The sequence below is a fragment of the Ictalurus furcatus genome, chromosome 23 (genome assembly GCF_023375685.1).
Source record: "Ictalurus furcatus strain D&B chromosome 23, Billie_1.0, whole genome shotgun sequence".
In the NCBI taxonomy this organism is placed as follows: Eukaryota; Metazoa; Chordata; class Actinopteri; order Siluriformes; family Ictaluridae; genus Ictalurus; species Ictalurus furcatus.
The window spans coordinates 9,353,277-9,380,602 of record NC_071277.1 but is presented as its reverse complement, the minus strand read 5'-3'; the positions used below and the strand labels follow the sequence as shown (position 1 = coordinate 9,380,602).

Here is a 27,326-nt window from a genome sequence, read left to right as displayed (position 1 = left end):
TCTGATGTTATATGTGTGTGTAGTTATATTCCAGAGCCCTTACACTGACCTTATGATTTTATTGTGTCATCAGCCGTAAATAGTCCCTGGCACAGACAGGCCAGGGATGTAACATGAAGGGGGTGCCAGAAAATCGAATAAGAGGGCTACCGGTGACATTCTCACTCTGTTCTTAGCACACGCAGCTATGTGGACAATAATCCTCTCGAATCCTCGAAGCATTCATAATATAACATATCTGTCTGCTAATTAGTAACACAAGCACTGCAAACATTATAGAAGAGATAGATGCCTTCAAAGAGTACGTGCATGCATCTGCATGTGTGTTTGCCTGACAGAAGTGGTCAGAGAACCACTGATGGGTTTCTCTTTGTGCTAGCAAAGAATGTATGATTGTTTATGGAAGCAGTGAGCTTTTTTAAGATTGTAGCCGCTTTTCCACCAGGATGAGCGCTAAAGCATTATGAAAGTTTCCTGATGCATGGTCTGTAAACTATATAACATGTATAGGATTTACTTGCTTTATGCTAAGGAAAAAGCTAGTATAGAACACATACGCTATCTTACCATAACAGTTATGCTACTGATAAGTAAGGAATAAAACACTCCATGTTTTAAAATCATCCAACACTGGGTGGTGTGATAAAGCAGAGTTCCTGTTACCAGGTCAAAGATGTTGACCCATCATATGTTTTTATCCATTTATAGTTACATTTAATGTTGTGGAATGTCCATAAAACGTACGTTCTTACGTTGTAGCAGCTATAAACGGTCACTCATTGTCATAAGACATGTTATAGGGAAACCTGAAAAAGTTACAGCTTTACCTCTGACCGTAACAAAGGGCTGACACGGGAGACTCCTTCCGTAAACATTACATAAACATGTCCTTACAGAAAACTTATCAATGATTGCACATGGTTTTTAATCTGGAGTGGTTCCTGTGAACGAGCTGTTGCTATAGAAACTATAAAGTATTAGAATGAGAGTTAAGATAAACCCGTGATTTGCAGCTGTCACAGCTGCTGTTATAGAAAATGACTCGACACATTCCGACCAATCACAATCCAGACTTGCAGTGCTGCGGTATAATGTCAGTTAGTCGCTTTCTTACGAAATATTATCCACAGAAAGATCAAAACAGGAAATCAGTTTAAAAGACAGGAAATCAGTTATGTGGCATGATATTTTATTTTTGACCCAAGTTTTTATTATACTTCACACATGGTCATTATTTTCTCTTAGCCCTTCTGACTCTGGTCAGAATCTTCAATAAGGACACTTTCACTGATGTGCTGCTTGTTCAACAGGAGGAAAAAAAGAGAGAAAACCTTCTTCACAAATATCACATTTAAGAGCTAATAAAACAGTGACGACGTGTTGGAAATTCAGTTCTGTTTGCTCTAAGACAACCTGTGATTGCTTCACCCTCCTACACTGTGACACTGAGAAATCGTGTTTTTATTGCATGTCAGCCTACACGCTCTCAAAACGAAGCCAGAGAACAATGGCAAGGAAAGGCAGAAAAAAAACATAGTGGTTCAAAAGAAAAGGCCATGAAGTATGAAAACATGTTTTCCAATGTCTCACATTTGTTCAGCATAAATGAAGCGAGACGGCATTTTCCACTATTAACACGAACAGCACGGACTAATCATCATGCTACATTATGATTCAGGCTCTATAAAAGGAATTTAAATATGTGACTTCACACATGGCAGCAGAGGAGCTTGCAGATCTGTTATGAAATCAGACCTCTGCTAAAACAAACACACACACACACACACACTTTAGATTTAAAACAAGAGATATCAAAGAGAACAGCTTGCCATGATTCCATGTCAAATGTGCAGTTTGTGGTTTTCATCAGGTTCGAGTCGTGTGCTTTTATACCTACATAGCAAAATTATCTGGTCAAGAAGCGCCATCAAGTCAGGGGGGAATGGTGTCTGCAGCTGCATGGTGCCATGTCTGGCATTGATGGTGCCACATCTCTGATGGTAAACAGCATGTGGGCTGATTGGGGATGCGTCCAAAATGCTGGCGATTTGTTTGGTACGGCTTTGTCTCTTTTGCCTCATCTGATAGTCAATTCGGAGTCATCGTGAGCCATCGTTCTTTGTGGTATCTGGGTCAAGATGCAAGATGCTGCAATTCAGTACCATAAATGAGTAATAGTGATGACTGCTGGCAGGGATTTGGTTCTATTAGGACTGATAAGCTGCTGTAATCTAGGTGCTCAACATTCTTTGAGGTTTTGGTACCAGATCTAAAATGGGTGGTAAACATCGTAGACCATTCTTGTGCTATAACCTTCACAATATACAAAAGGTCCAAGATGTTTGAAATTTGGTTGACTCTGGCATGCTTTTTCCTTCGCTGGCAAGCTATTCTGGGTCTTCTGTTTGCTGGGATTTGGCACTGTTAGGCAGTGCTAATCTAAGATGGAGAACCAGTCTGGACCATTCTTGGACCTTATTGTTCTGGGCTGAAAGGTTTACATGGTCATCATTCTTCGTGAGTTCTGAGCCAAAAAATGGATAACATTTGGTAGCAGATATATAAAATAGGTTTAGGTTTGTGTAAGGTCCAATAATAGGGATGAATGTTCTCTGGGATTTGCTACTATAATGGCTGTTATGCAGCTCTCAGATGGAGAACCAGTCTGGACCATCATTATTTGCAATATCTGGGCTCAGTACTAAATTGTTAATTGGGTCTAGCAATAACTGCAGTCTGAGATTTGGTACTAATATGGCAATTATAGCTTTGGTACTGTTATGATTGTTATGCAGCTGTAACTTGGAGAACCAGTATCTTGGGCGAGAGACAGCTGAGATTTGAAACCAAAGTCTACATGTTATTAGAGATGACTTCTGGGACGGATTTGGGACCATCATAGATGCTATGTGGCTGTAATCTGCCAAAATAGCCTGAGCCATTCTCGGACCATAATTTGTATGCAGTATCTAGCCTTAGAGAAGGCTGAGATTCAGTACCAGATCTGAAATGGGTTCTAAACCATGAATTCTCAAGCACTCGGGATAACTGAAGTCGGGGATTTTTATAGGGCTCCAATCCGTTCTTGAACCAGAAAAACAACTTTGCTATGTGGGTTGCAGGGATGGAAACCTTTGACGAGTTATTGCAGTTCATTGGAGGATGGGCGTCTTGGTTTCAGTGGCGGGAAATTTGGGAGTTGATGGACATTGTCGTAGAGAATCAGTAATGGAATAGTTAGAGCTGGTAGAGCTGTCTGTCTCCTTCTGTAACACAAGCAAGGCGGGGTCACCTGTGTAAAAAAAAAGGTGATGTTTAATTAAATATAACATTATGACTGTATAGTCTACCTGTTGTTCTTACACACACACACTGGTTCTCTCTCACCAGTCGTGATTCAGGTGAACAACCTCCTGGTGCATAAAGTTCATTTGGTAGAAATGAACACAGATTGTTCTCTGAAATGTTTTTGTTAGGGGGACGGTACATCCTCTTTATCAGACCTTAAAAAAGCGTCTAAATTTGAGGAAATGTCCGGGATTCGGCTTTAGTTTCATTATGACGTGTTTATGGTCTAATACTGCATGATATGTGCGTGTGTGTGCATTGCTTTAACCCTCTCTGTAAGTCCCGCCTTCTCGCACACCGATTGGTCGATTATAAAAGGCTTGCAGCAACTATTGTCCAAATTCCTGCCTCTCAGCCGTTATCCTCCTCTCAGCGAATACGTGAAGGTGAAGCGATGTTGTGTTCGGTGTTAAACAATTACTCGACAATAACAGCGAATGCCAGCTGTCCCGAGTCGAAACAACGCCCATGACCATATAAGGTCATTTTTAATTTCATGTTATCGCACTGCTTCGTATTACACGGCCAGTCAAATGTGTAACTTTGAACAAAAAGCCGTCCTCTTTTTGGAAAACCAGAATATGGTCACCCCCATCAGGGAGAGTGATCTTTTATTTATTTGTTTGTTTGTTTGTTTGTTTATTTAATTAAAACAAATCCAAACATTGAACATGTTTGAAGCTCTAAAATAAGCTCTAAATAAAAGTATTATAGATCATACTGCTTTTCTCATGACTTTATTTACATACGTGACCTTGAAGTAATCCAAAAATAATCAGATTACATTACTTTCATATTGTGATACACACACACACACACACACACACACACACACACATAACCAGGTCTAGCTTCCAGATGGATGGAAAGGGTCACAGGCGCTGTGTGTGTGTGTGTGTGTGTGTGTGTGTGTATGTGTGGGTGTTGGACAGCACAATCATGCTAGGGCAATCACACCACAGACGGACTCTCACTGCCCCACCAAGCTCGTCTCAGTTACTGATATTAATAGACCCTGATTCACACTCACACCCTTTAACACACAAACACAAACACACACACGCTGGCATCCTCTTATGCAAACTCACACGTGCTAAAAAAGTTTCAAAACTACTGACACCCTGTGGCTAGAGGCGAGCACAGCAGCGTGCAGGTTTGGGAGCATGACGCACTTATAAAATGGGTTGCCCTTTTTTCTGACCTTGCTCCGTGTGTGTGTGTGTGTGTGTGTGTGTGTGTGTGTAATCACATTTTTCTCCAGTGACACTCAACAACTGCACCAGGGATCAAAAGTTCAGACAAAAATAGATCAGACCTCATTTAGAGCTGATTATACTGAAGTTACTAAAGATGGTCTTTTACTATAAGATAACTCCTCCCTCCTCCTCGCCTACGCACTTCCTGCTTCGTTTATACGTCTGGTATAGAGTGCTTTTTCGGATTTATTAATGGTGCAACAGGAGTATTTCCATGCTTTTGCAAAATAATTCAAGTCAAAAGTACTCGAGTAAAGCGCTAATGTCAAGTTATGTGATCTGAAGCTAAAAAAAATAAAATAAATAAAGAACAGTAATATGGCAGATGTTGAAGATTAAAGGTGGTTGTGAAGCAAACAGCTTTCTAATCGCTTTCTAATTTTCATTACCGTTAGAATAATGTGTAAAGTGTTCGATCTGACACACGCTGCAATGGTTCAAGGGTTCCAGAGGAAGTGAGTCTACTGTACACAGGTTTTCAAAGTGCTACCTGAGTGTGTCTAATCTTTAGTGACCCATCTGAGCTCGCTTTTGACATTCTTGATCTCGGAAAGGTCGACTGCCGGCCCTGGAAGTTTCACAGCACCAGGAAGGTGCTTCTTTTCTTCCGGAGTGACGGCTGGTACCTGAAAGCAATATCAGCATCATGTTACTCTATATATCTGTGTTTGGTCTGAGGTTATATCTCATATCCTGTGTATGTATGCGTATATGTCTAACCTCTGCCGTGTCCTGTGTCTCGTCTTTCCTCTTCCCAGGAAGTCCTGCTCCCGGACGCAAAGCTCCCATCGGAATATTGAGGTTGGCCTTTAAGACAGATAAGGAGAGGAGAAAATGAGAGGAGCATCACAAACCCGGCGCTGATCTCACAGAGAACTTCACAGAGAGCTGACAGCTGGTTTGTGGACACTCGTATTTCAGTCTCGTGTAGTTTTCCGTGAATGCGTCTGCTCCAGGCGAGAAAATATTTCTTCCTGCTGATGTTCAGTTCGCTCCATAAAGAGCAGAGTGTTTGTAGGAAAATGAGCAGTTGGATGAACTGATAAGACCACAGGAGTTGGGTGTTTTTCTCATCACTGCAGGGTCTGAAAACGGACTTTCTGTTCTATTCTTCCTTGTGTTACATGGTGAAACAGGAAGCTGTTCATTAGTGGCTCATCTTCATTTCTGGATATTTTATATATATATATATATATATATATATATATATATATATATATATATATATATATATATATAATATCACATCATGTTGTCTAGGTTTGTTATTGGTTTTCTGGTTAAAACTGAATTTTTCACCCATAATGTACTGCACTGTTCACATTGATTCCCTGTCAGGAATACGGTGAGCTAAGAAGGCCACACCCTTTCTGAATAGTTTTATAAAGTCATTTCCACAGCCACTACTACAGAATATCGTCTTAATTCGTTTATTGTCCTCAGACGTGATACTAAGGAATAAAACAAAGATCAACTGAGTTACTGTTTATTATTTTATTCTGAAACAGTACATCCTTCAGTGTTTTATTCCTCAAATACCACAAATACCACAAATACCACAGCAATCAGACAACAATGATTATTTTTATTTATTAAACAGCACGTCATACTTGTTATGCATTTAGTTATTGTTGTGGAACATCCACGAAATGAGTCAGTTCCTGTTCTCACTTACGTTATAGCAGCTATAAACACTCGTTCCCTCACCATCCCTCTCTCTTTATTCTCTCTCTCTATTCTGTCTTTGTTTTCTCTCTCTATTTTTTCTCTCTATTCTCTATCTTCATTCTCTCTCTTCACGTTAATAAGACAAAAATCACAGCTTGTTGTGTTTCCGAGAAACCGCAAAGAAGCATAAACTCCTCTGTCCTGAAGAAGTGGGAAAACTAAACTTACAGCGTTACCTCTGTTACTGTTACACAGCGCTGGCACTGGAGACTCCTTTCATACACGTTACATAAACTCTGTCATCTCTGTGAACGAGCTGTTACTATAGAAACGATAACGTATTAGAACGAGCACATTAATATAAACCTGTGATTTGTGAGAACAGGAACTTGTTTCGGGGACGTTCCACAACGCAGAATGTAACTATAAATGGATAAAAAGTACGACCTGTCAGTATTTTATAATATTTTTTAAATTGCTGTGCTATAAGAGGAAAAAACCCTGCTGTAGGAAAAGAATCCGCTCGTGGTAACAGTTCCAGATAAATTCCGCTGCACTGAGTGTCTTCCTTAATGAACTTTCAGTGGCACTGGAGAAATATGAAAATATAAAAGGTCAGAGGTCACAGGAATCAGAGATCGTACACTGGAGCTCTCTGCATGCACGGCTGCTCTTCACGTCTATAATTATAATCACATGTAAATGTCAGGCTTTTTATAGAATGGAGAGTTTTTATGGAAAGAGAAAAACGTGTCTATTTTTGGCTGCAGTGTTTGTACGTGAGCTGCTCTCTCTGTGATTCTGCTCTACAGTCATAATGTTATTATCTCTCTCTTTCTCTCGCTCCGTGGTCTGCAGCTCTCGGGCTTTCATACAAAACTTTTTCTTCCCCCAAATGTAAAATGGGAAAACGGGAGGGAACAAATTTGAGGCAGTCGTGTGCAGAACTTTACCTAAAGTCTGCACGTGTCTATTTTTATACGCAGAGTGTTTACAGAAAATGTTTTTCCAGCGACTGGAAGCAAAAGCATGGGCAATGTGTTTCTGTCAGTATTTCTGTACATCATCAAGCTTGATGTGACTCGAAAAATAAATAAATAAATAAATAAATAAATAAATAAAAAGAAAGAAAAAGAAAACGCCGCTGTAATGCCACATGCATTTGAAATGTGTTTTTGCCAATTAACAAAATGTAATGTTCAAAATCAGGACTTGCTTTTGATTAAATTATTTAAAAAAAACACATATTGGTGCATTTTATTTTATTTTTCCAAACTAATTAGTCATGAAAGGGAAGGTGTAACATTTGCGATATTGATTGTAAAACAGTGTATAAATCCATGAGGGTTCATACACACACACACTCACACACACACACACACACACACACACACACACACACACACACACACACACACACTTACCTGTAAAGCTTTTACGTTTGTTGACGGCTGTTTAGACATTTTGCACAGAGGCCTCCGCTTTGATCTTGCTGCAAAGCAAACAGAAAGACAACAAAGGCATTGAGGAGCCGGACTCAAACTCGTCACCTGGCCTCTGTGTGTGTGTGTGAGTGTGTGTGTGTGAATATGTGTCTGGATGTGGCTGTGTGAGTGTGAGTGTGTGTGTACGTGAGCAGCGGTGAAAAGTCGGGTCATTGTCAGCTTTCGGGTGCTACGGATAGTCTTTCGGTTGCTAAGCAACTCCCGCTGTGAGTCCTGGTCCACCTGAATCATTCATGCCATGGGCTTCAGGTTAAGAACCACACACACATACACACACACACACACACACACACACACACACACACACATATATGTATATATGTAAAAAAATATAAAAAATGCTGACTTTTCTCTCTGTGCGACTTGGTGACACACGAAAGCAGTGTCGTGTCTTGTTATTCTAGTGCGGAAAGAATATAAGAAGTAGAAGCACAAAGACTAGTCTTGTCACGGACATATTTGTCCTAATAATGCACACTTTTATATTATAATAAAGCTATACACTCACCGACCACTTTATTAGGAACGCCTGTACAATTCATACAATGATCCAATCAGCAAATCATGTTGCAGCAGTGTAATGTATAAAATGATGCAGGTCACGAGCTTCAGATTCACGTCAGACATGAGACTTGGGGGTAAACGTGATCTCTGTGTCTTCAGTGATCTGAATCTGATTTCAGAAACTGCTGATCTCCTGCTGGGATTTTCACACACAACCGTCTCAAGGGTTTACACAGAACGGTGCAGAAAACAAAAAACATCTCCTCGATGACAGATGTCAGAGGACAGACCGGTTCGAGCAGACAGGAAGGCGACAGTAACTCGAAATCACGGTCTTTACAGCCGTGGTGAGCAGAAAAGCATCTCAGAATGATTGGATCAATACATAAGCGGTGCATCAGGTGTACAGGCGTTCCGTATATGTTATCGATATTTTATTATATAAATATTTATTTACATCCTCCTCATGTGACTGCTGGGATATCACAGCGACTTCGACACTGATTCCTTTCATTTAGAATTACACAAGAACTCCAGTGTTAGAAGCCGCAGAACCTGCCGTGTTAAAGCAGACTTTCATAGAAGGACAAGATTAAAATCGTGTCATTTTCATAATCTACATGAAGTTTAGGCGGAAATGTGCTCATTTCACTGCAACCTTTCTTTTCCTCCACGCATGTAAACGAAGCTTTGACAACATCGGCGGTGTGTTTACTCAGAAGATCAGAAGGAGCACGACAGAGAACGTTCACTGCCCCGGGCCAGGCGTCTGGGGCGGAGCATGTCTCAGGCCACGTGTCACCTCTCACCTGGGCGACCTGAGGGTTGCCATAGGAGAAGCACATCCCGTTTTCATGACTCAACTCGTTTGGTCTGTCAGGGGTTTTTTTGTGTGTTCTGTTTTTACTCAGAGAGTCTGACGGAGCTTACAGGAGGAGAGACGAGCACTAGAGCACTAACAGCCTTAGCAACTGCCACCAGCACATTGTTTATATCAACACTGGAGCTTTGGGACTGAACACGGTGAAGTATCAGGCCTCGAGCACAGCTATATTTATCTTTTAAAGACAGAGAGAGACAGAGACAGAGACAGACACGGCGAGTGCTACGCAGCTGTCTAACACTCTCTATACTGTCTATACTCACACACTCCCAAAATAAAAAAAAAAGAATAAAGGAAAGAAAAGAAAAAATCCTACAGTTGAGTGCAAAAGTTTGTACCCCCACGTCCCATCCTATGATTTCTGGGTCAATTTATCTACAGAAAAAAAATCATTTGATGCTCCTTAGAGCTAGTCAGCAAAGCAGCATCAATGCAAATAAGACAAGTAAGATAATAAAAAAGAACCAAAAGCTGATTAGAGGATATACAAGATGAAAGAACATTTAAAATGGTTTCACTCAAGTTCTCAAGGACGACATGGTCTTTAAAACACTGCACTAATACTACTACTACTACTACTACTACTACTAATAATAATAATAATAATAAAAACTCTTTTATTTCATTAATGATTAAAAAACATAACAGCATGGTATTTAGTTAATTGACAAGAATTATAATTGCATTAATTAAAATACAAAAGTAAAGGGAATGGTGATTAGTGATGAGTTTTTACAACACTTGGTATATCTTACTGTAATGGCGACACGTGTAATGTAGAGTTCTCAGAATTTAAGTTTAATTACAGAGCTGTTGATTGATTTGTTGATTGATACCTGGACATTAATCTCTTAAACTGATGAAATAAAACTGTTTCTGTTTACTGACTTTGAAACCATTCCGTATTAAAACCTTCTGATGAATGTACGATTATTCCAGATATTTCCCATAATAACAATCTCTCATTAGTCTGCTGTCCAGGATAATCCAATCTAACGTCACATCAGTGTCAGACTCAACACCTTTTCATTTCGAACAATAGTGCTGTGTACGTCAGGAAGCTTGTCCTACAAACACACACTGTTTATTATGCAAAGCAGCGCTGAGGTCCGACTGCCAATCCGAGTTACCACACATCTTTATTTACATCCAGGACAAAAACTGACTTATAACCTGAATTTAAATCCTGCTTTTCCTAAAGGCCCGAGACCTACAAGCTCGATCGTATAACACAACCTGGGAAACTTAAGCTTTTATCTGTCAATTCTGGGATTTTAAACATTTCAAACTTTTCAACTTTATTTCGATTTTTAGACATGCGTTTAATCAAACAATTATAAAACATACTTGAATAATTCTTTATATTTTTATACATACAGTACTTTTAAACATTGATTTATGTATCTAAATACATAAATTATTTACTTATTATATCAAGTAAGGATACGTATTTTGCTTACAAGTGTGTATAAAAATACAGAATATTACTGAAGCATGTTTAAAAAGCATGTTTATATTTTTAAGCAACAATTAAGACATTATTAAGCAATAAAGAAGAACTACACTTCAATAATATATTTTATACATACTTTTAAATAATATATTAGCTCAATGTGTAAACAATAAATAAATAAATAAATAAATAAATAAAGGATTATCAGGTGTAATTTTAAAGTCATGATATATTTATTCACACGTATATCTGTATTTATATCATATCCTGTCCACTTTAGAGTGGATTTCATTGATTAGATATCAATTTTAAATCAAGTAGATTTTTTTTTCCATTTAAAACACATTTTCTTCATACGACTGTGTAAAAAAACATATTCGGGGGCGGGGCTACGTTTGATCTCGGGTTGTGATGTCACAAAAATTCTTTGCGGATGATAATGATCAAATGATGACGAGTGACACAGGAAAATGTTAGCAGCACATCCTGTGTGCTAAGCTAGACATCTAACTAGCCTGCTAACTTAGATAATGGTTATATATTTAAATATATAAATATTTAAAATGCTCGTTTTGTTTGTTTTGTTTTACAGAGGTAAACTCTGGTGTTCCTTAAGTAATCTGCTTATAGTTTTTGCATTTTCATTTCAATAAAGAATCTAAAAATAGTATTAATATATTGTTTTGCCTAGCATTAGCTAATCTCAAAGATTAGCAAGAGCCAAATTTGCAGTTATGTATAAACATTATATCAAGAACGTGATACTACAACAGGAAAAGAAATCTGACCTCTCAGAATTTCAACACACACACACACACACACACACACACACACACATAAATCACATAAAAACATGTACACAAGCGACACACTTCCAGTCTCTTACCTCTTACAGCTGGAACGTGTAAAGTTTTCCGTTATGGGATGCCCGGATCAGGTCAGGATTAGTTTTTGTTTTTTTCCCTGTCCTTCCCAGGTCGGTCCCGTGTGGTTCTGCGGTGCTGTTCGATGGAACTCGTCCTCTCTCTGCCCCTTTGGTCTCTGTCTCTCTTTAGGCTACAGATTGGTAAAGGGATTCCTCTCATATCTGGGATTTGTTCTCACTATAAATAGCAGCGTGATGCACAGAGGGGACCTGCTTTCTATCCACACTGACCAAACTCATCAAACACTCGCCCTATATACAGCTAACTGAGTAACATACAGTATACTTATATATTTATATACATACATATATACGTATAGTTATAGATTACACAATGGGCCTGTTAACTGTGTTAAACATAAAATCCTTAATACATCCAGATAGTATACAAATACGCTTGCTCGTTCAGTTTTATTCTCATTTTCAGCATCTTTTAAGGCAGCAAATAAACCCCACTCTGAGGTTTGAGTATTAAACTCGAGCTTGAGTGGATGCAGCTCAAACGATCTGGTTAAATTTAGCCAAGTATAACCTACAAAGGAAAATAGATCACGCTCTAACATCATCTCTGTGAATGAGACGAGAATTTCAGCTCGTTATGACTGATAAACGCATAGCGTAGACAGAGCAAGACTAGCAGCAACCCTGTTCCATAAGCAATGACACCCCTGACATTTACCTGTCGTGATGTCTGTGTCTCTGTAAGATGCGCTGTCTCTTTCTCTTTCCTGTATCACTATTAAAACTCGCTTCTTATTAAGATCATGACCCATTTTAAGCTCCGGTAAAGCAGAGCCATGGGGAAACATCTGATTGGCGCAGGGTTTGACATGACAAGCCCTTCCCAGTGGTACCGGTACCGGTAGTATCCGCAGTGATTTCAGAACTGAGCTGGTTTTTAGCCCCTACTGTGCACATAAATAGCATATCATGTGTCTTAAACTTAATATTAATATTATAAGTCATGAATTTCTTTCTTAATAAGGTGTCATTTTTAAAAAGGGGGTGGAGTTAGAATGAATATGGTATGTGGAGGTGTGGTGAGGCATGTATTCAATCAAATCAGTTTCTTTGTAAACAACAATAATATACAAAATGTTTGTTCCCAACCAAATTAGCAACTAAGTGAAGTTATTATGCAGCTAGGATACATTTGCATTTGTTCACCTGTAGGTCTTAAAGTACTACCTGTACAAGATCCACACACTCTGCAGTCTCTACTCACCTTAAGACTTCTAAATGGTCTTTAGACCATTTCATCTAAAACGATGGAACTCCTATAACAGCAAATACTGTAGTGATTTTCCAATGATTTCCTTTCTTTACGAAAGAGCAACACAACCTACTTTTATCCATTTATAGTTACATTTAATGCTAAGGCACATCCGCAAAACGTTACAGCAGCAATAAACCGTCTTGGCCTCACCAGCGTCTGTTTTTTCTCTCACTTGAAGTTAATAAGACAAAACGAAACGCAGCTTGTCATGAAACAAAGAAACGTAAACTGTTACTATAGAAACAATAACGTATTAGAACGAGCGTATTAATATAGACCTGTGATTTGCAGCAGCATGAAAGAGTAACTGCAATCCATTAGCGTAATCTCAAGAGTGTCATACACCAGTCCTAGAGGATTATTCTCATTCTACATCATTTAACACCACACACACCGCCTGATCTGACTCATCACTAATCACCACTCCCGTTATCAGTCGAATTAGATCTCTTCTAATTATCTCTTCACCCCATGACCTTTCATTTCATATCTTCTGGAGCTTTCTTACCTAACGTGCGACGAATGCCTGCTACTTGGCTGCGTTCCTCTCTCGCAGTGAGCTGCTCGACGGCTTCTGAGCTCTCAGGGCTCAACGTCCCATGGAGACAGGAGCGCTATGCAAATCCACACCTGAGCTCTCTGCCTTTACCTCTCAATACCTAACTTCCTCCTCACCTGAGCACGCCACAGCACTCACACTGTTACACCTACATCTGCTTTCCAGCCAATCAGCAGGCCCTGTAGGCATGCCGTCTCCAAGACTTACAAGCGTCGTCATCAGTAAAATCCTTGGTTTGGTTCATGCAAACAACCAATAAAGTAATCCCAAATTTGTGGCCTTACATGACCTCAGATATACTGTATATTTCTCTATGTCCTTTTTGTGTGTGTGTGTGTGTGAGTGTGTGTCAGGGGACATGTTTCTGTGTCCTTCTTGGATATTTATTTCTGCACTTGGATCACTTTTATGAATGGAAACATTGTATCACAAAGTGTGAAGCTGTTGTGATGTAAGTTTTAATCAAATTAAAATAGCTAAAGTTTATCAATTTCAGTCGCCTGAAGTGTCCTCTTTTATTGTTGTTTCATTTTAACACCCCCTCCATCTACCAACGGCATAATAGGTCTTAGCACAGGAATTAATTAACTTGATGTTTCATCCCCCATCAATCAATAATCCACATGGTATAATCCTGGTGTTTATCCTCTCTAGCAGCAGAGTTGACTCTCTCTCTGATTCATGTTACATGACTTTTTATGTCTTAGCTCTTCTAACCTTAATTTACTTAGGAATCTCACCATGCTGAACACCCCATTCCAGAGAATTTTCACATATGCAAAGACTGAGGTAAACACAACTAAACATCAGGCTACAGAAGATGGAATTTGTTAGCCTTAAACTCAAGAGATTGAATGCATTCCAATGTTATTATAGTCTACATGTGTAATAATCAGTGTCAGGAATCTAGTCATTTGTATTTCATTTTAGTACATTATTATTTTTATTGTCATTCCTTCCATATGCTTAAATGCAATAAGTGGAATATCATTTATCCAGGACCATGGCAGCAGATGATAAATAGGACAGTACGGTACAGTAGAGTAAATTACACAGAACATCACAGTACAATAAATCCACTTATCAGGAGACTCTGCAGTTTCAGGGAACTGAGCACGATGGCATCATGGTAGAAGGACATAATGGTCACATGAGAGTATTCCAGGAGAAAGGTTCTGGGGGCAGCAAAATATTTGGAGGCAGCAGGTGGTTGGGGGATGGTAGGGCTTTCTGGAGCGGTAAGATGTTGGGGGAAGCAGGATGTGGGGAGGAAGAGTAGAATGTTAAGTGGGAACATAGTGTTAAGGGTTGGCTGGGTGTTGAGGACAACAAAGTGTTCGGTGGCAGCAGTGTGTTGTAGTCATCAGGTTGTTGAGGGGATTGCACGGTTTTGGGGCAGCAGGGTGTTTGGGGGTTGCAGGGTATTTGTGGCAGCAAAGTGTTCTGGGGGAAGAAGGATATTAGGTGACAGCAGGATATTGGATGGTAGTAGGGTGATGGAAAGAAGCAGAGAGTTGGGGCAGCAGGATGCGAAAAGGCAGCAAGGTGTTGGGTGGCATCAGGGTGTTGGGGGCAGCAGCAGTGGGGGAGGCAGCAGGGTGTTGGGGGCAGTAGGATATATGGATGCAATAAAGTGTGGGGAAGCAGGAGGGTGTTGCTACAGTGGAGTGTTCAGAGGCAACAGGATCTTTGGGTGGCAGCAGAGTGTTTGGTGGCAGCATAATTTTGAGACACTGTACAGTTTTGGAGCAGTACAGTTTTGGGGAACATCACTCAGTTGTTGATAAATGCTGCTCTCCTGACATCGAATTCATTACAGTTAAATTCTGATCCTTTTTTTCCAATTCAGTTCAGTCATTCTAACAGTGATTTATTGTTGTGGCTTCAACAGGGCAAATCTGTTACCAATCCACAAATGTGCAGATTTTCCGGCATGCAGCATACACAGACATTATGAATGATAAAGTAATGAATACTATAATACTATAATAATGAATATACAAACTCTGACAACGATTACATCAATATGTGCACCAAAAACATTGTTTTGAGTCAAATCTGCATCAGGTATAACCTTCAGCAGGCGATCGACACAGCGTAGAGAGGCTACAGAAACAAGGTTGCGTAGAACTATCAAGGATCTGACCTCAAGTGCACGTGGGAGGGTTTGCGTTCTATCACAAACTCCAAGGTGGTAAAATCTGCGATGGGGGACTATCTGCTTCACTACCTGATGAGCTGAACACCTTCTATGCTCAGTTTGAGGCAAGCAACACTTTCCCTGTAGTGAAATTACCTGTGATGAAGTGCTTTAAGTGGCTAGTCAAAAACCACATCTGTTCCTCCGTTCCAGCCACCATGGACCCTCTCCAGTTTGCATACCACGAAAACAGATCAAGGGATGATGCTCTGGCTATGCTCTCACACATCTGGATAAGAAAAACACTTATGTGAGAATGCTGTTCATTGACTACAGCTCTGCCTTTAACTCCATCGTTCCAGCCAAACTCATCACGAAGCTCAAGGACTTAGGATTGAACACTCCTCTGCACAACTGGATTTTGGAATTTCTGACGAGCAGACCCCCAAGTGGTGAAAATCGGTGACCGCATCTCCTCCACACTGTCTCTGAACACAGGAGCTCAATGGAGATGCATTCTCAGCCCCCTCCTCTGCCTCAGCATCAGCAAAAGTAAGGATATGATTGTAGACTACAGGAGGCTGCAGGAGGATGGTCATGCCTCCTTATACATCGGTGGGGCTACTGTGGAAAGACAAAGAATAGGAAGCCTTTATTTGTCACATAAACATTACAGCACAGTGAAATTCTTTTTCGGAATATCCCAGCTTGTTAGGAAGTTGGAGTCAGAGTGTAGGGTTGGCCATGATACTGCGACCCTGGAGCAGAGAGGGTTAAGGGTCTTACAGTGGCGATAGTGGCAGTTTGAACCCCTGACCTTCTGATCAGTAACCCAGAGCCAGGAGTACATGTTCCTCGATGTGCACCTCACACTCATGCCTCCACTACCTCCACCACACAGGTCACCTCACTGACAGCTCAAGGACACTCATGGATAACCTCTTCACATGTTTCTGTCACTTCTGAGCATGTTGCAATATTTCTAAGAACACTTTTACCACCTCACTGCTGCTAAAGACTATGTCTTGTGCCTGTGTAATATACTGATATATTGTACATATTTATTACACACTACATCCATCCATCCAATAAGTGTGTGACAATCGGGACAATTGTGAATTAGGCGTCATGTTTCAGAATAAACAGTATGTTTTTTGGTACAGTTTAAATAAATAAATAAGAATCGACGTCTCCGTTAGCCACTAGCCGAACTGATCCGGCTGAGTTCCAGTTCGTGCCTGCGTCCTGCGGTTGATGAGGCCGTGACGTCATTACGCAAACCCGGAAGTGGTACCTTGCAGTCAGTCAGTCGTGTTTACGGTTTTGGATCTACGGATGTGTGTTTCCGGGCAGCGCGTGCCCTTAAGTCTGGCTGTACGGTGTTCGGTGAAGCGCACGCTGCTACAGTGGTGGCGATGATCCCGGTGTCGGTGGTGGTGTGTGTGATGGGAGGATGGTGCTCGGTTTATCTCATGGACACTCTGCTGAGGGTAAAAATTCATGGCTGAATACCATACTGCTTCCTGTTGCAGACGTAGTGCACTTCGTAGGGCGTCAGAAGCAGCGTTTTACACGCGACTGAAGCCCCTATGATAGTGAACATGGCGTGGATTGGAATTGAACCCATCTCTGTTGCGGCTAAATTGTTTACGTTAGCTTTCTTATAGCTAGTTAGGTTTTTATGCACACTAGTGTGATATCTGATGTTAAAAACAATTACTTAAGATATTTATTATGTTTTTTATTGAATTTGATTATTACAAACAATGCGTTTATAATGTTTTTTATTATTATTATTTGTTTTGTTAATCTAGTGTCAGTTATTTTATGTCTTATGTATAGATAAAGCTTAGTGGTTAGTTGGATCTTAAATTATGTAGTACATTACTCATTTATTCCTCAAGTGTGTTTATGTTTAGTGCAGAATTAAGTGAAAATGTGATAAGACACCCATTCGCTTAGCTTAGAGACAGTCTAGTGCAAAAATTAGCATCCCCTTTTGACAAAACAAAGATGTGTTGCATTTTGGTGTATTAGGTTTCATAGAGACCTATGAATTTTTTATTTCCCTCCCTTTAAAAACCATGGTGGGAGTGCAAACTTTTGCACTCAGGTGATTATTATCTACCTCATGATATAAGGAGGTGTGTGTTTTGTGTTGCAGTCGTCCAGCTCGCTGAAGATCCGTTATGAATCGTGGCTCTCGTCCAGCGGTGTGTCCCTGTCCCCCTTCCACGTCCGCTGGCACACCAGCCTCTTCAATTCGCTGTTTGCCAGATGTTCACGTCTCAACCCCCACTTCCTTTACATATGGTACGACCCGTCACAACCTGTCAGAGGCTTTAATCCCGGAGGTAAACTGGTTTAAAGGAGCAGTTTGTGATCTTTAGAGTCCTCCGGAAGCAGACATGAATAACTCCGGTGAATAGCAGCACTCAAAACAAAACAAAACATCTGTATCTGCAGGACATGAAATGAATCCCATCCGAATAGGGCTTCTTAAAACCCTGTTAAATGTTAGTTAATGAACAAACTGCAACTTTAAATTGAAATCATTTAAATAAAATTATTTGATGTCGGTGTATTGTGTTTATTTGCTGCATTGCTGACTCTTGAATTACACCACGCTAAGGGAACAGGTTAAAGGGCATGTGTGTGTGTGTGTGTGTGTGTGTGTGTGTGTGTGTGTGTTTCGCAGGTTCAGTGGGGGGATGGTGTTTGGCGTTGTGGCCATGTTCGGCTCAGTGCTGCTGCTTGGTCGCACTCTGCTGCAGACTCTGGCTCAGATGATGGCCGAGACGCCGGATGGTCCTCACGAGCAGGTTCTGCAGGTGGTGGTAAGTTTAAAAAGATGAAATAAAATAAAATAAACCTCACCAGGCATAAAACTCAATTCACTGCAGGGATGCGGGGCGTGAAAGACGCTCACTTGCTTTTTACTTTCACTTCTCACCAGCTTTATCTAGATTAACTCTGACCTGTGACATCATGAACCTCAGTCTTGTGAGAGACTAAAAAAAATCTAAAATGAAAGGGTGGGGCTGTTTTCTTTTTTTTGGGGGGGGGGGGGGGGGTTAATTAAGATGCTGCTAATTATTAAATAGCGCCATCTATGGTTTGCTGTTTTCTTACTGTTGCTTGACGTGAAATCGAATTCGCTTTCTCACTTTACTCTCACTTTATCTCCTGAAATTAGTTAACTGTATGCAGAATGTGGAATTAAATTTTTTTTTATTATAAAAAAATGAGTATTTTTGCATTTCTGTATCCACAGACAGGTTATTCCGTAATAAAAGCGCAGGGTGGGATGTGCTGTGTGTCAGCATTTAAGCGAATATTTTCATCCAGAAGTGTTGATGAACACAATTAAATGTCACTGAACATCTCTTGATTATCACTGGTTAACTTTCAGTTATCTTCTCTTTCTGTATTTGATCTTTCAGTACATTGTGTGTTCATTCTGACTGTGTGTGTGTGTGTGTGTGTGTGTGTGTGTGTGTGTGTGTATTTGTATTTGTTTGCTTATTTGTTTTTTCTGGTGTCAGGTTCCAGGTGTAAATTTGCCAGTCAGCCAGTTGGCCTACTTCTTCATCGCTATTCTGCTCAGTGGAGTTATACACGAGTTTGGCCACGGGGTGGCAGCACTGAGGTAACAAAAAATCTTCTGGATTCGTGAATCTTACAATTTGTTTATTTACTGTGTCTCTGTGGGTGTGTTTTGTTTACGTTTTGACTTTGCACAACAGATGCTGATGAGTGATGTATGATCAATGACTTAAAACCTAAAACCCAGTAAATAACTGCGGTTAGAAATTTGAATAATAATAACAATAATAACAACAACAACGTGTTTTGGTAAGATTGTATTTTTAATTTTTTTCCATTTTTTATGTCCAGTTATGGTAACTGTTAACTTTTTTTGCATTTATCATATTAAAATGTATAGTTTCATGTTTATATTTATTTCTTATGATTAATAATAATTTTATAATATAAAAATAATAATTATTAATAATAATAAGTAGTATTGTGAAGAGGAATAAAACCTCCACGAAGGTGTTTGTCCTGTGTGTTGCTCTCAGGGAGCAGGTGAGGCTGAACGGCTTCGGCATGTTCCTGTTCGTGATTTACCCTGGAGCCTTCGTGGATCTCTTCACCACTCACTTGAACCTCATCTCACCTGTCCAGCAGCTGCGTATCTTCTGCGCAGGTGTGTATGCGCGCGCACGCACGCACACACACACACACACACACACACTTCCTCCAGCTGATTGTTTCTCCGAGTTCATCTTGCATTTTGCCCCATCAGCACTAGATAGAGACAGAGCTGTGCTTTTGAGTCCATGTCAATGTTTCATTATTTAAGAGCTCATTTACAGAAACGTAAGGTTTTAAAAGAGATGGATATTAATGTATCAAATAAAATGAAAAAATAAAGGCAGTTTTTTCATTATAAATATTTAAATGAATCCAGTGTTGGAAGAGTGTAGGCTTTAAAGATCGTCTGAAATATATTCAAAATAATCAATTAGTAAAATGTTACCCAGAATTAGTTCTGCCATGTAGTTTATTTCCTATTACAAGTTAAATCCATAGCCTCATTATTATTATTATTATTATTATTATTATTATTATTATTATTAAAATGTTAAAGATTTTGCTCTAATTCCAGCAGGTGACTCAAATGAAGCCAAGAGTGCCAATACTTTTAGTGAAAATAGAATCTAAAGAACATGGACTAATATCGGACATCTAGTGCACTTTGTAAGGTCTATTATATAACACCGTTACGTTATACCCTCTGTAGTGAGCATGTATAGTGAACAGGAAGTTGTTTGGTATTCTTTCCCACTCTGTAAAGGAATATTAATATAATCTTACGATAAATATCACATACAATAAAATACAAATAAATCTTAACGTTTATGACAATGATTTTATTTCATTCTGACTGACATAATATTACAGACTCGTTAATATTTAAATGCATGCAAATTATGCAAAATTGAATATTTTAATACGGTGCATGCTTTTAGTATTTTTTTTGTTGCCTATCCTAAAATAACTTAATAATGATTACGTAAATGATTTAAGTGCTGCTGTTAGTCAGCATCATTAATAATAATACAAAAATGGATCTGTGATGAATAATTTATTATTTCATAATTTATTTCTTGGTTCACTTTATTGACCGTGTAGTATTACAGACTCATTAATATTTAAATATATACAAATTGCATTTAAATCGCCTGCCTAGCTGTGTTACTTAGGCTAATAAAGAAAGAAGCTGTATAAATGATTAAATTTGGTTGTGTTTATTTAATCGAGTGCTGATTTGTGTATCTGAGGTAACGGTGTGTTTGTGCGATATGGTGTGTAGGCGTGTGGCACAACTTCATGCTGTGTGTCACGGCGGTGTGTTTCCTCCTCCTGCTGCCGCTCCTCCTCTTCCCGCTGTACTACACCGGAGCAGGAGCGCTCATCACCGAGGTGGTGGAGGTTCGAAGAGCTTTCTCTCTCTGTCTTACACGTAACTTTGAAAGTCTGATTTTGTCTGAGGTGCGGTTCTCTCTCCGTAGGGTTCTCCGTCGAGTGGGCCTCGCGGGCTGTTCGTGGGAGATCTGGTGACTCGGCTGGAGGAGTGTGAGGTGAGCGGGGTGGACGACTGGCACTCCTGCATCCAGCAGCTCTCGCACCAGCCCCAGAGAGGATACTGCGTCCACCACGACACCCTGCAGCTGAACCGTGACGCCGGCAGAGGTACCTCCGGTACTCACACAGAGAACCGGTCTGACATGATGTTAATGAATCCTGATGACCAAAAAAATTAGATTAATGTTAACAATTAAAATAGCAATAATAATCACAATCATAAATAAATAAAGTACATATTAGTGTTATTATTATTATTGACATTATAAACAAAGAATTAAAAAAATTGTTAAAACACAATAAAATGTCACATCCTGATATAATAGTAAAAAAGCATTTTTCATATTATTATTATTATTATTATTATTATTATCATCATCATCATGAAACATACTACTACTATTAACAGTGAATACATACATAAATAAAATGTTTTATTAAAAAATCTAAAAATAACATTATTTAAACATAAGATAAATAAGCATAAGTTAATAATACAACAACACTTATTTTAAAAATAATAAAAATCGTTTAAAAAATAATATTTGAATATTTATTCACACTACACGGGTTGTGCTTAAACTTTTAGGGAGGAAATAAAACAAAAATGAACGAAACAAGTTTTAAATGGAGGAAGTGTGTGAAGCCTTGACCGAGAAAACCTGAAATATACAGTGAGTAAATGTTTCAGAAATGAGCTGCAGTGTTCCTGTAACATCCTCTTCATCCTCTTCCTCATTTTCATCCTCTTCCTCATCTCCCTCATCTTCACCCTATTCATCCTCTCCTTCATCCTCATCATCCTCTCCCTCATCTTCATCCTCTTCATCCTCTCCCTCATCCTCTCTCTCATTTTCATCCTCTCTCTCATCTTCATCCTCTTCCTCATCTTCACCCTCTTCCGCCACTTCATCCTCTTCCTCCGCTTCATCTTCATCCTCTTCCTCATCTTCATCATCTTCCTCATCCTCTTCATCATCTTCACCCTCTTCCTCCGCTTCATCCTCTCCCTCATCTTCATCCTCTTCTTCTGCTCCTCATTTTCATCCTCTCCCTCATTTTCATCCTCCTCCTCATCTTCACCCTCTTCCTCATCTTCACCCTCTTCCTCCACTTCATCTTCATCCTCTTCCTCATCCTCTTCCTCCGCTTCATCCTCTCCCTCATCTTCATCCTGTTCTTCTGCTTCCTCATCTTCATCCTCTCCCTCATCTTCACCCTCTTCCTCATCTTCACCCTCTTCCTCCACTTCATCTTCATCCTCTTCCTCATCCTCTTCCTCATCTTCATCCTCTCCCTCATCTTCACCCTCTTCCTCATCTTCACCCTCTTCCTCCACTTCATCTTCACACTCTTCCTCCACTTCATCTTCACCCTCTTCCTCTGCTTCATCTTCATCCTCTTCCTCATCTTCCACTTCCTCATCTTCATCCTCTTCCTCCGCTTCCTCATCTTCATCCTCTCCCTCCTCTTCCTCCTCTGTTAGAATTTAGGCGTCTGGACGGAACAGTGGAGTGCTGCAGCAACAACAGCCTGACTGACCTCTGCTTCTACTACACCACTGAGATTAATAACAAACTGGTGAGATTATACACACACACACGATATATATATATATATATATATATATATATATATATATATATGCATATGCTCACTCATACACAGACATGAACACTTATATTGTACACGCGCAATCTCTATTTCTCAGACACAGTTTGCATGTTTACCGGCTCGGAAAACGATCCAGGCGAGCCGTACGTGTCGCAGTAACTCAGACTGTGAGGCGGACCTGACTCCTAGCGTGTGTGTGATCCCATCACTGGAGAACCAGACTCGACTGATCCGGGTGAAACACCCCCCGCAGGCCGACATGCTGTTTGTGGGCTACGTGTCGCACCTGCAGTACTCGGGTCGGTTATTTATCTCTGGAACACACTCCAGCGTGTGAGTGTAGAATCTCTGACCCTTGTTACAGTCATGATGTTTTTCTCCACAGTGAGTCTCACTAACTTTGTCCCTCGACTTGGTTTCCTTCACCTCGACCTGCCGGTGATGCTGGAGACACTGTGCAAGTATCCTTTTTTCTAGTGTTACGTATACACACACTTTTATGCTGCTTACACACACACGCATATATACTCGCTCTCACTCTTGCTCTCACTCTCGCGCTCTCTCTCTCTCTCTCTCTCTCACTTGTCATGTTACCAAGAAACCAGAAAACTCCTCTGTCCTTACAGCTTTACCTCTGACTGCTACAAAGCGCTGACACTGGAGACTCCTTCCATAAGCAAAGAGCTAACTATACATCTCCTTATTGAAAACTTCACCAGAACAGTTTTCAATGTGTAGCGTCCACTGTACACGTCTCTGTGAATGAGCTGTTACTATAGAAACGATAACGTATTAGTACGAGCGCGTTAATGTAATCTAAACCTGCGCTACTGTCAGAGCTGCTTCTGACCAATCAGAATCCAGAATCAGATTTCAACACTACAGCTGTATAATTAATCATTTAAACCCATCACTGTGTTATTTCTCCTTAACTGCCGGTGTTTGAGGTACCTGGTGTCGTTATCCGGCGCTCTGGCCGTGGTGAACGCTGTGCCGTGCTTCGCTCTGGACGGTCAGTGGATGCTGAATGCTTTCCTGGAGGCCACGCTGAGTTCCCGGCTCCCGGAGAAGAGCAGCCGCGAACTACTGGGGTTCTTCATCCTGCTGGGGGGCAGCGCTCTACTCGCCGCTAACGTCGCTCTTGGATTATGGATGGTCACGGCTCGATAACGGACAGCTGCCTCCTCCAATCCGTGATTAGGAGGAGGGACTTTTTAAAAAAAAAATTTTTCCAAAATAATTCACCACAAATTTCCTCATGATGAGTCCTGTAACGGTTAAAGTTCCTTTAAAGGTTTACGTTTTGAATCTTTTACGTTATTCCCTAAATGGATTTTTTTTGCCGCAGTATCCTTATTTCAAAACGTGTCTAAAAACGACGCCTCGCTCACTACAAACATCAGCGTGCACAACTTCCAGAAGGTTTGCTCTGTGCGTGATGTACTGAACCGGGCGTGGTTTCAGACGTGCACGCTGTACAGAGTTTTAACAGAAACCTGCCAACCCTGAAGCGGAATGTAAACTTCTCTACATCTAGCTTCTACATCTTAACTAAAATGGAAGAGCGGCACGTTTTCCCCAAGGGCCTGGTGGTTACTCCAAATAGCAGTGTTGAGTGGTGTTAATGACGTTCTAATTATCATCACAGTTAAAATTGTATGTCGGAGGAAATTATTATCGGAGAGTTCAGAACACCTAAACAACTCTCAGTCATTCTGGATTCGTGCGTTGATCTGCCATTTTGCAGGTGGGAAAGTTGGCTGCGCTATGTTTGAGTGTACTCTGTACTCCCATGTTAAAATGCCGTTCTCCTACGCAAAACTCATAAAGTTTGCACATCTGGAAATGTTCATGATGATCATAAAATATTGTTTTATTTACCCAGGAGTGATTGTTCTTTTATTACGGGCTATTTCTATTGACAGATACGGAATAAAGGGGGCCAATACTTTGTACAAAGCAACAGATGGGCTACAGTTGGAAATCGTGCACCAATATTTCTCTTGAATTGTCCTATAAATGTATGTACTAGGTGGGTGGAGCTAGTATTTTGTGTTAATGTCACTTTTTTTAAGCAGGCAACTCTCTGTAACGATTCATATTCGACCATAAACGACTTGGCTGTCGTGTTTGTTTGTTTGTTTGTTTGTTTTGTTTTTTAACTAAAAGATGTTCGATAAACTCCAAACTCAGATCGTTAATAATCATGACCAGCTGTAGATGAGCAGGACGTGTTGATTTAACACACACAGGCAGGAATGAGATGTATTTTGGGAAAAACACATGTGATGGGAATTCTGGTTCTTTTTAGTGAATCAGATCATATGATTCAGATCGTTAATAAGAGCCGACTCTTTCGGATCCCGAACGGCTCAGGAGCTGAGATTTTGTAATGTTTTGAATGGTTATTGATTGATTGTGCCAAATTTGACTGAACTTGCTTTACTTCACTAAATTCTGATCAATGAAATGACTCGGATCTCAACATTCGCCTAAAAGAGCTGAGTCAAAGAACTGAATGGTACGGGAACGAACCAGGAAGTCGCTGAACTTGACGTGTTGCAGCGAGTCTATAAAACAAATGGAGTAAAGTTGTGGGAATAAACACCTCCTCTATCTCAATACATGGGTAGAAATCTTTCAAACAAAACCATTTTTCTCAACGGCGTTTTACCCATGAGGAAAAGTACACAATAATTTACACTTCTGCTCAGAATCTATGATAAAATGTAAATTTGTGGAGTTTTTATTTTTAAAATCCACCTTGTCCTAACTGAAACGCACAATACTGAACAGAACTTTATGTTCTTCATGTTCCAGGCATGTTCTGGCATGTTCCATGTTCTCCTTTCTTCTCCAGTTGTCCCTCTGAAGTGTTTGAGATGTGGCTGATGATAATATTTATTTTTCCTGTCGTTATGTGTAATTCTTCCTCTACAGCTGTATAAAACAGGACACGGGATAAAATACCCGGCTGAAAGGAACATGAAGGTTTCTCACACTGAATGTCCTGAACTTCTAACTTCTTCTGACCTGCTGCCGTCTCTCAGGTCTCGTTCCTTCCCTTTATGATTATAAATATCTTTAAGTTTGTGGAGCTGAACGTTTCCTCAGGGGTTTATTCCACGCAGCATCACTCACTGGAGCTTCCTGGAAAGATACTTACAGCGGTGCTTGAAAGTCTGTGAACCCTTTTAGAATTTCTGTATAAATGTGACCTCAAACATCATCAGATTTTCACACACAAGTCCTAAAAAATGACGACGAGAACCCGATTAAACAAAAGAGACAGAAATATTATATGTGGTGATTTATTTATTGAGGAAAATGATCCAGAATTAGGTTTCCATGTGTTCAGGAGAAATCAACACTAGCGGGGAAACTGGTGCATCTCGCTCTCCACCGTTTTTACTTTTCTGAGCCAGTTATCCAATCACGTGATTTGTTGAGGCAAAGTCACGATGCTTGTTGATGTACATCGAGGAATTTATTCAGTAAACACGTTTCCATCGTAGTTTATGCGCACGTCGTCTTACCGAATTCAAACATTATCCACCTCAATAGAGTACATTTTGGAGATTTTATTTGCATGTGGTGTTTCCATCCAGAGTTTTTATTTATTTTTTTATTTGTCATACAATATTCCAGAATTTGCTTAAAAATATGTGGATAGAAACGTATCTAGTGTTACCACCAGGAGAAGTGATTTATTCCTCTTCTACCACAGCAATTCACAAACATTTACTTTTAAACATTTATTAAAGAACAACACCATACTTTTGCATTTATATTTATATTTAATGTTAGCATCAAAGTCAGTTCCTGTTTCACTTGCATTACAGCAGCTATAAACACTCGTTCCCTCACCATCCCTCTCTCTTTATTCTCTCTATTTATTCTCTCTCTCTATTCTCTCTTTATTCTCTCTCTTTACTCTATCTCTTTATTCTCTCTCTCTCTCTCTGTTCTCTCTCTCTTTATTCCCTCTCTATTGTCTAAAGACAAAAATAATTAAGCAGCTTGTCATGTTATGAGAAGAAGTGTAAACTCTGTCCTGATGATGTCGGAGCTTTACCTCTGACACTGGAGACTCCTTCCATAAATGTTCAAGAGACTTCTCCTTACAGAAAACGTCACCATATCACACTTACAATCGCACGTGTATTTTTAATGCTGTTATACGGAGCGCTTTCAACGAGCGGTTACTATAGAATCGATGACAGTGCAGTGAGTATGTTTTGGCTGCTGTAGGGGGAACGCCATGTACTCATTTGCTGTGTGTGAGACTAACTCAGAAGTCCTGCGCATGTTCTGTGTGGTTTATTTTCCTCATGGTTCAGGATTGTGGTTGTTCCTTATAAAGGACTCAGAAACTTTCAACATTAAACATTAAACGTTCTGTTTGTACCGCTACTTTGGTGGTGCTGGAATTTTTTTTTAGTCCGCTTCCTCCCATGCAGGGTGTGCGTGCGTGTGTGTGTATGTGTGCGTGTGTGTGTGTATGTGTGTGTATGAGTGAGAGAGAGAGCGCGCACCACACATG

General features: G+C 40.0%; 2 protein-coding genes across 3 annotated transcripts; one reads left to right on the top strand and one right to left on the bottom strand.

Moving 5' to 3' along the window:
* Positions 1–1,168: 1,168 nt before the first annotated feature.
* On the bottom strand, positions 1,169–13,433 carry smpx (small muscle protein X-linked). 2 transcript variants are annotated; one of them, XM_053611966.1, is made up of 6 exons: positions 13,327–13,433; positions 11,504–11,673; positions 7,697–7,764; positions 5,325–5,411; positions 5,095–5,230; positions 1,169–3,292 (listed from the first exon to the last, which is right to left on the bottom strand). In XM_053611966.1, exons 3-5 carry the CDS (start codon positions 7,733–7,735, stop codon positions 5,105–5,107), a joined length of 252 nt encoding a protein of 83 aa, XP_053467941.1. In that variant the 5' UTR covers positions 7,736–7,764; positions 11,504–11,673; positions 13,327–13,433; the 3' UTR covers positions 1,169–3,292; positions 5,095–5,104. The 2 variants fall into 2 exon arrangements, with proteins under 2 accessions (XP_053467941.1, XP_053467942.1); XM_053611967.1 differs by lacking the exon at positions 13,327–13,433 and adding an exon at positions 12,222–12,387.
* A 3,333-nt stretch (positions 13,434–16,766) lies between these two features.
* On the top strand, positions 16,767–25,405 carry mbtps2 (membrane-bound transcription factor peptidase, site 2). Its single transcript, XM_053611916.1, has 11 exons — positions 16,767–17,007; positions 17,682–17,830; positions 18,216–18,354; positions 19,063–19,166; positions 19,600–19,727; positions 20,898–21,016; positions 21,097–21,277; positions 22,656–22,750; positions 22,881–23,082; positions 23,169–23,244; positions 23,731–25,405. The coding sequence occupies exons 1-11, from the start codon at positions 16,933–16,935 to the stop codon at positions 23,951–23,953; spliced, it is 1,491 nt and encodes a 496-aa protein (XP_053467891.1). The 5' UTR covers positions 16,767–16,932; the 3' UTR covers positions 23,954–25,405.
* Positions 25,406–27,326: the final 1,921 nt, after the last annotated feature.

Bases quoted from the DNA above. Each gene is read 5' to 3' on its own strand.
- smpx (XM_053611966.1), bottom strand. From the start codon at position 7,735: ATGTCTAAACAGCCGTCAACAAACGTAAAAGCTTTACAG. The intron at 5,412-7,696 runs GTAAGTGTGTGT...TCTGTCTTAAAG, and splicing joins CAAACGTAAAAGCTTTACAG to GCCAACCTCAATATTCCGAT. The intron at 5,231-5,324 runs GTTAGACATATA...TATTGCTTTCAG, and splicing joins AGACACAGGACACGGCAGAG to GTACCAGCCGTCACTCCGGA.
- mbtps2 (XM_053611916.1), top strand. From the start codon at position 16,933: ATGATCCCGGTGTCGGTGGTGGTGTGTGTGATGGGAGGATGGTGCTCG. The intron at 19,167-19,599 runs GTAACAAAAAAT...TGTTGCTCTCAG, and splicing joins CACGGGGTGGCAGCACTGAG to GGAGCAGGTGAGGCTGAACG. The intron at 23,245-23,730 runs GTATCCTTTTTT...CCGGTGTTTGAG, and splicing joins ATGCTGGAGACACTGTGCAA to GTACCTGGTGTCGTTATCCG.